General features: G+C 49.0%; 1 protein-coding gene across 1 annotated transcript; it reads right to left on the minus strand.

Annotated features, from left to right (window-relative positions):
- Window positions 1–2,460: 2,460 nt before the first annotated feature.
- On the minus strand, window positions 2,461–4,394 carry LOC306772319 (leucine-rich repeat transmembrane protein FLRT2; the record flags this gene model as incomplete). Its single annotated transcript, XM_079261743.1, has 1 exon — window positions 2,461–4,394. The coding sequence occupies exon 1, from the start codon at window positions 4,315–4,317 to the stop codon at window positions 2,461–2,463; it is 1,857 nt and encodes a 618-aa protein (XP_079117869.1). The 5' UTR covers window positions 4,318–4,394.
- Between the last annotated feature and the right edge of the window lie 4,734 nt (window positions 4,395–9,128).

Below are 9,128 nucleotides of genomic sequence, written 5' to 3' on the forward strand. Positions count from 1 at the left end.
TTTAACTAAGAAAACCTAAACCTTGCTGGGATAGACGTGAGTTACCATGGTAACAGCCGCTGCGCTGAGCGGGGCCAGGAAGAAAAGGTTTCACATGATGCATCAGGTTCTGTATGTTTTTATCCATGAATGAACTTCGTCGCGGTTTTCATCAGGATTCAGTTTCAAACTAAAATAATCTGATAATCTGACGTCTCCAATTATTTTATAAAACATCTAAATGTTTTTTTTTTTTTTAAATAAATCAGATTTTACATATTTAATGTTTATAATAAGTTCTTGAGGATGTTTTATTATTTTCACCTCATCACACAGAATGAGGTGAGATTTATTAAACCATTTCAGATTATTTCACTGAATTACATAAAACATTAAATATTAACCCACTGAAGTCATGACACAAACGTCTTCTGCCACAAACTGCTATTAAAATATTAGATGAGAATTTTTCCCACATTTTTTCCCCTAATTAAAAACAATAACTTTATTTGTTTATTTTTATTTAAGTACTTTGGATTCTTTTATTGTCATGACAGATTTAAAGGTGCTTCCCTTCATTAAGAAACTTCTTTAAATCATCTCACAGCAGAAAAAATCGAGGAGAACGAAGGCGAAATGAATTCCTGATGAGCAACAAGAGTTAAATATAAAAACATCCAAAAACAGAATAATAATGAACAAAACATTTATCTTTTAAAATATGAATCATAATTTTCTGATTTACTGAATTAATCTGATCGGCCACACTGGACCCTCTGTAGGGCCACTTTTGGCCCTCGGGCCTTATGTTGGACACCCTTGTCTTTGAAGTCTCGGACCAAGAAAGGTAAAATTCCTGCATTTCCAAGGCTCTGTAAACACAACATTCCTATTTTCCAGCGATGGGAAGTTCAGCCCTATTTTAAGATTTGGCTCTTTTGACTCGACTCATTTAGAAGAATCGACTCGTTTGGATCTCAAATAGTTCTTCATGTAGTTTCACTCAGAGCTTCTATTTAAGTTTAATTTAGCATTTAGGAGTGCTTTGCCTGTTGGAAATAAAAATTTGACCTCTTTTTTCTTATTTTTGTGTATATTTTTCACTGGGAAATAAAGTTCTGCTGAATATTTTAACCAAACCTGTAAAGCAACAACTCAACACAGGAACACAACGAGCAAATCAGGCCGAAAAAGACCGAAGTCTGAACATTATGACACTAATTTCTTCATTTTCTCCACTTAGAGGCTCTTCCTTCTTTACACAGCGAGAGGATCTTTCCTTCTACGTGATTGGTCACTTGGTGTGTCTATCAAACTAAAGTCCCGCCCACCCTGGTTCACTACAAAGAGTCGGTTCTTAGAACCAGCTCGTTCATGAACGACGTTTACCAAAGCGATGCTTTCAGGTGGACGGAGCTGATGCGTTTTAGGTCCGTCGGGCTGGGGAGCTTTAGTGTTTCCTTAGTGAAGGATGCGCTGTGAATAGTGTTATTGGTCCTTATGAATGTATTGATCTCTCTTCATCTAACAGCCGGGTTGGGAATTTGAACCTTTTTGATCAGGCATCTTACTAAACATGGAATAAACACGTTTAAATTCATGCCGGAGGTCAACATGTTCGTTTCTTATTCCGTCCATCAAGTTTTCTGTTTTTATTTGGACTTTTGGTCCCAAATGTTGCTTAATGTCTGAGATCATATTTTATTTATGTTTATCTTATCTGTTGTGCAGCGTGGTGTGTCTGTTCTCCACCAGGAGACGAACGTTGAATTATTCCTGATTAATAAAAACCTCGTAGCTGGAAACGGACTCGCCTGATTAGGATGATCCGACTGCGTTTCGGACCCCCCGCCAGGTTCCTGAACTTCTCTCATTCCCAGACAGACTCGCGTCACAGAAATACTTTAATTAAATGCATCATGAGGTAAATAAATAAACAAAGAGCAAAGTGTTAACTCAACAACAATTCAATCCAATTCCTGTACAGCTTTACATGTTGTGCAGAAACAGGGATTTTAGAGACATGATTATTACAAGCTGAAAACTTCAAGGCACATTGAACATGATGGACGGCGAGCCGAAGTTAAACGCCGATGTCTTTGTGCGCCGCCGGCTGTGATGATGCTAAAGGGGGAGGAGGCTCCGCCCCCTGTTTAACGGGACCCAGCGGTTTGCAGACGTCCCAGCAGGCAGGACGGAAACTACGCCCTCTACTGGTGGACCTTCAACCGTCTCTTGCCATCCTGATGTTTACGTGTGTCTGAGCTGAACAGAAACGTGACTTCAGAAAGGAAAAAGCCGTGAAACTACGTGTTTTTATAAAAGATCTGATCCAGTCAGCTGTAAAAATCACATCTTATCGTGCTGACGCTGTACACTTCAATAAAACGGATAAAAATGCTCCTGAAAACCTTCAGGAGTGGCAGGAGTCTGCATCCTGGATGTTGTTCCTGCAGTAGGCTGTGCTGTTGTTCCCGGGGGTCAGTCTCTGAAGCCAATGCCCCCGTTCGGGGTGTAAATGGGCTGGATGCGGAAATCTCCCTTGAGGAGCTGCTCGTTGTTGAGCGAGACGATCTGGAAGCCAGTTTCGGTCATTTCCAGGAGGGAGTTGTCCTTCTTGGTGCCCGCCTCGCAGTAGTCGTCTTTCCGCCGCCCCCGGTTGTATTTCCAGTTGGAGCGGCTCTTTTCGTGGATGTGCCAGCAGAAGATCCCGAGCAGGACCACCAGGACCACGATCACAGCCCCTCCGATCAGCCCGGCCAGCAGGAACGGCGAGCCGCTCTCTCTCTGCGGCGCCTTCTCGGGTCCCGAGCGCCGCCGGTTGTTGTTGTTGTTGGGGCTGAAAAAGGCGGCCGTGGTCACGGCCTCGGTGCACACCGTGTCGGCCTTCGGTCGGTAGTTGTTGAATTCATCCAACGGGATGACACAGATCCGATAGGTGGACTTTGGTTCTAGATTAGACAGGCGGATCCCCCGGTGATCCCCCCCCACTATCCTCTCCCTGACCGTGTCCCCCGTCAGACTGGGGCCCATCCTGGCCCAGGTCACCTTGTAGGCAGTGACTGGAAACGTGGCCGCCCAGCTCACGTGGATGGCCGACCCGTTTAGCGTGGTGAACTTGACCTGCAGGGGCGGCTTAGTCCTCATTCCCTCCTCCCTCGTTGTGTAGATGGGGTAGAGGGTGGGGAGGGGGCGTCTGGTTGTGGAGGCTGAAGGCGAGTCCGTGGAAGCCGAAGGTTTGGGAGCTGTGGACTGCGGACATGGAACCAGGTCAGCGCTCAGCTCCCGGATCACCATTCCCCGGAACTTTTCCGGCTTGTGGCACATGAATCCGCGAGCGTTCAGCGAGGTGGGAAGCGACCTCAGCCAGGACACCACCCACGTCATGGCGCAGTCGCAGAGCCAGGGGTTGTTCCGGACGGAGAGCTGCCGGAGGCTCGCCAGGTTGTCGAAGACGCCGCGCGGCAGCGACTGCAGCTGGTTGCTGGACACGTCCAACCTCTCCAGCTTACGCAACCCGGAGAACGCTCCCTCGGGAATCCGGCTCATCTGGTTTTCCTGAAAGCTCAATTTGACGAGCATCTCCCCGGGGAGGGACGACGGCGGGTAGGTGAGGGAGTTCCGAGCCAGAGACAGCTCCCTCAGGGTGACCAGGTCCTGGAAGGTCCCGCGTGAGATCCCCTCATCCGTCAGCAGGTTTCCGTCCAGCAGGAGGCGCTCCAGCCGGGTGACGTTCTGAAACGCCTCCTCTGCGATGACGGCGATGCGATTCTCGTCCAGCCTCAGCTCCTTCAGGTCGTCCGGGAGGCCGATGGGGACGCTGCTCAGGTGGTTTTTGGTGAGGAAGAGCATCTTCAGGCTCAGCGCCTCCCGGAAAGCTCCCTCCTCCACCCCCACGGTGGAAATGGAGTTATCATCCAGATGCAGCTCCTCCAGCCACAGGAGCTGCGCCAGAGCCGCTCTGGAGATGGTCTGAATGTTGTTCTCCTGCAGATGGACAACTTTCACGTTCTTAGGCAGGTTTACTGGGAACTCGTCCAGCTGGTTGCCGTAGAGATACACCGTCTCCACGGACGCCACGTGGTGGAGCTCCGCTGGGAATCCAGCGTTATTGATCTGATTGTTGTGGAGGTAGAGGGTCTTGTAACCCTCGCCGATCCCCAGAGGCACCGAGGTCAGGCTCCGCTCATTGCAGTAGACGAAGGTCCGATCGCAGCGGCATTCCTCGGGACAGTTAGAGGCTCGAGAGAACTGGAGGTGAAGACCCAGCAGGATGGGAATCCAGGGCCGAACGAAGGAGGTCCAGTCCTTATTCCACAAACGCCACTGAACCTCCATTTCCAAAAGATCAGACGACGTCCAGACAAGGAATCAGATGAAAAAACAGAAAATTACGATCAGCAAGCAGGATTCCAGCCGAGGAGTCGCTGCACATGGTTCTCAGTAATCCCTTCGAGTTCCCACCGAAGCAGGAATGTGCTCGTTAATATAAATCCTCCGTCCGACGCTGAGCCAGGTCCTTCACATCGTGTCCACCTCCGCTCTGATCGAGCCACATGCACGCCGTGGCGGCATCCTCCGGTCCCAGAAAACCTCTCTCACGGCGGGGAGCAGGGACCGCGGCCCAGGCCTCTCATGGGGACTTGGAACCTGCTGCAAAAAGAGGCGAGAATGAGAAAGTCGGACTTGATTCCGTCCAAATGCTTCTAAACAGCAAATGATTTCTTTTCCCGAATCCCACAAATGCAGCTGAGTGCTTCAGACAAGCAGAGCGATCACTTCCATATTCCTCTCACAGCCGGAGAAGACATTTCTACAGAGTCTCAGGCCAATAGGTGCGACGCAGAAACAGGTTGGAGGAGTTTGTTCAGAATAATCTCACAGAGAAACACCAGAAAAACGGCAGCAGGAAGGTTGACGCTGCAGATGTCGGATCATGTGCCAGATAATTCCAGAGCCAGGTACCTGCTCAGTGTTTACCGTCCTCTCTGAGCCTGATTCATGAAGTCTGGCTGAGCTGGAGAGACGGCAGGAAGCCTGATGAACGCAGCCTGTCGGCACAGATAAGATGAGACTAATTCCTCACGCGGAGACACAACGAAGATCGATGTGGAGAGGAAAGGTGCTGCTGCGCCTGCAAGGTCACACCTTCATCACTGCATCCCGCCGGAGGAGGAACCGGTTCCACCATCCCGCCAAAAGCAAACCGCATCAGCAGGAGCTTCTGCAGCCACCAGCTGAGGATGATGATGGTGATTGATCAGTGATTGCTATGACTGATAAACAGTCCAGCTTGCTGACAGAGCGCGCGGATCAGCTGGTATGTAATATTCCCCTCTGGTGACCTGACATCACCAGGTCCTGAAAGTGGCTCCCGGCATCAAACCTGCGACACCGCAGAGCGACCCGGACGTGCAGCGGTCCAGTTTGCGCCTTCTAGACACAATCTGCACCAGAACTTCCATCCCAGTCCACGCTGAGACAACAGAAGTGGTTTTACAGCAGATTTCCTGGTTTTTTCCTGCAGATTATTTTCCTGATTTTAAGTTTATTTTCCATAAAATAAAAACACCAAAAAAAAAAAAAAAAAAAAAAAAAAAAAAAAAACCTCAGAAAACTTCATCTCGGTTCACTAACAGCCGAACAACAAGCCTCTTTCTCACCGTCAGGAGCGGAAAGTCTCGCGCTTCACGCCCCGCAAACAGCAGCTCCCACGCCGGCCGGAGTCCTCCTCCTCCCCGCTGCTGCAGCTCGGTTCGTCTGGTTCCGATCCAACAAGCCAGGATCCGGAGGAAGCTCAGGTCAGCAGCGGTCTGCCCCGCATTGTCCTCGCGCCGCCTTCACGCTCTCCCCGCGGTGGCTTGCGCCTGCGGCCGCGTCGCGCCGCGCCGCTCCGGAGCCGCACGCGGAAACTTCAGAGGACCTGGAGGCGCGCGGCAGGGAACGGGACGGCGGTCCAGGCCGCCCCGCCGGCGGATTGCCTGGATGGAAAGTCCATGTTCCAGGGAAACTGTTCCAGGACACCTGGCCCCTGCTGGAGCCGCGAGACTCAATGTGCCCGTGCTCCTGCGCGCGCTCTGCTTCACTCTCTCTCTCTCTCTCTCTCTCTCTCTCCCCTGTCCCTTTATCGCAGCCACCCCCACCCCATTTTGTGTGTGTGTGTGTGTGTGTGTGTGTGTGTGTGTGTGTGTGTGTGTATTTAGAGATTATAGATCTAAAGTTTCTGTAAATTCAGAAGAAAAGAATAATACAGAAATAAATTAACAAACGTTTATGTGGAACTTTATGATCATAAAGAGATTTAGAAGAAGGAAGATGTCAGGTGTATGTTGAATAAAGTCATAAAAAGTACATCTTGTCAGACGGACAGTAGACACACTGCGCATGCGCAATGAGAGGCAGCTGGTGGCCGGTCCAGCAGGGGGCGCTACACCACATGCTGTTCCGTCTCTCAGCTGGTCTTTCTTCAGCTGTTGTGGAGCCTGCGTTCAACTACTTTACTAAATAAATAAATTAATAGATAAATAAAGAAATGAAACTCCAGTTTAGATCAGGGTCCCGTGTTTTACAAAGAGCAGGGACCCTACAGGGCAGGAAATAAACTCATATAGACTGAAGCCGCGTTCCAAGTCAGGTCTGCACACTTCCAAGTGCGGATTTGTCGGCTGTATACGTCATACTGGCACGCCACCCGACAAGTTTGGGTCCAGATTAGCTTGTAATGAAGGCTACAAGCAATTAGCTTGTAAACAAGCTAATCTTGTATAAAAGCGAATCTACATCGCCTAGTCTTCGTACGAACCCGTTGCTGCCTCTTTTCTCCTGATTTCCTGTGAGACAGCAGGGATGAGCGGCAGTGGCGGGGACTATAAAACATGAATATATCTGTGAATGTATTTGTGTGTATTTAAACTTAGCTAGCTTCATCATTCTGCAAACATCCAGAGCATCTATTATTTATCGCCAGACTTTGACATTTCTTTGTGGTAAATCAGGTTTTACTAATCAATCAAAGTTCCGTTTGATCCGCCATTGCGGAGAGAAAAGCTGGGACAGCTCGTCACGTCTCACCAGCGTTTTTAATCACAGACGCGGACGTTAGCATTAGCTTGTTTTCTCAGTACGAGGAAAGCTCATCTGGTCCTCATGTTTTTTATTTAGACTCACATGTGAATAAAAAGAAATAAAATTAAATAATTCTGGCTGCATCTTCCTTTGATCTTTTTATTTTTTCATGTGTTTGGGGAAATGGATAAAAAAAAAATGCATCTGCAGTTGCTAGGCAACAGGTGACTGGAGCATTCTGGGTAATTGTCGTTCACCAGGTAGGCTGTGCGGTGAGCGCACACTTCCAAGTGTGCGGACCCTGAACTGGAACACAGCCACCGTCTGCTCAGGACTTCCTGCAGGACTCGACACGTCGTCGTGTTTCTAAAACGTTTCGCGTTTCTAACTTATCAAGAAAGTTTCGTTTTACAGGAGAAACGTTTTAAAAACCTGCAGATCTTCTCATTACGTCCGTTGCTATGACTACCCATATATGACCGCTGCTTCAGGTGGACGGACACGCGTTTCTTTATGGTGGACCCGCCAACAAGCAGGTTGACTTCACAGAGTCAGTTACCATGGTAACAGACTTTTATAGCGTGGCTCCTTTAACAAACAGCAGGAAACCAAGATGTCTTCAGCATCTTATTTTTTTTACTTTCATGGTTTTGGTTTAGTTCCTTCAGGATGGATTTCTGTGTTCTGGGGTTTTGGTTTCTTGGTGCCTCGTCATCTGCAGCAGCTGCAGCTCATCATCCATCTCAGCTGCTCCTCATTCTCAGTTAAGTCACCTGCATCCAGTCGTCTCATCACCACCCCGGTATAAATCCCCATCATGCTCACACAGACCTGTTTGCCAATGAATGTTTTCATTTTGTCCTGCTTTTCATTCATCTTCAGCCCAGTTAGAAAGCTGCTTAACGCTGTTTTATGATTCATTCAGGCATAAAAAAGCTCCTAACTCAAAGGATGAGCCAATGTTGTGTTGAAACATGACAGACTTGGCAAAGAAGCAGTTTTAAATGTCACCTTTGGGCTCTTTGTCACAAAGACTAATCACTGGTTCTAGTGGTGGGAAGTTCAGCTCTTTCAAGAGTCGACTTTTTATGGTTCCTAAATGTCCCTTTATTCAGTTTCACCCACAATTAATTCAATTCAGCTTTATTCATACAGCACCACTTCACAACAATGTCGTCTCAGGACTTTACAGACACGTCAAACCAGATCAGAAACAGCCGCTAATAGAAACCAACTGATTGCATCTTGATTTGAATCCCATTCCCCATCCTGAGCTGCACGAGGCGACAGTGGGAAGGAAAAAACTCCCCTTTAACAGGAAGAAAACCTCCATCAGAACCCGGCTCAGGGAGGGCAGCCATCTGGGTGGAGAGGACAGGAAAGACAGAACAACATGCAGACAGCAGCTTTTATTCTGGAAGTCCTGCAGGAAGAGGAGAAATGTTAATGGTGGCAATATTGTTATATATTGTATTTATACATGGAGGAAAAGGAGCAAGGTACGACTCAGTGCATCAGGTGGCGTCTCCATGGTTACATCACTAATGGATGTCTGGACTTGATCTTAAACCAGCTTGATCTAAAGGTATGGAGGAAGTCTGCCTCCTGAACCCACAATGAGATCTGGTTCCATTAGGAACCCATCGTCCTCCTCCTCCCATCGTCCTCTTCCTCCCATCGTCCTCCTCCTCCCATCGTCCTCTTCCTCCCATCGTCCTCTTCCTCCCATCGTCCTCCTCCTCCCATCGTCCTCTTCCTCCCATCGTCCTCCTCCTCCCATCGTCCTCCTCCTCCCATCGTCCTCTTCCTCCCATCGTCCTCCTCCTCCCATCGTCCTCTTCCTCCCATCGTCCTCCTCCTCCCATCGTCCTCCTCCTCCCATCGTCCTCCTCCTCCCATCGTCCTCTTCCTCCCATCGTCCTCCTCCTCCCATCGTCCTCTTCCTCCCATCGTCCTCCTCCTCCCATCGTCCTCTTCCTCCCATCGTCCTCCTCCTCCCATCGTCCTCCTCCTCCCATCGTCCTCCTCCTCCCATCGTCCTCTTCCTCCCATCGTCCTCTTCCTCCCATCGTCCTCCTCCTCCC

Source organism: Telmatherina bonti (assembly GCF_933228915.1).
Source record: "Telmatherina bonti genome assembly, chromosome: 22".
Lineage (NCBI taxonomy): Eukaryota > Metazoa > Chordata > Actinopteri > Atheriniformes > Telmatherinidae > Telmatherina > Telmatherina bonti.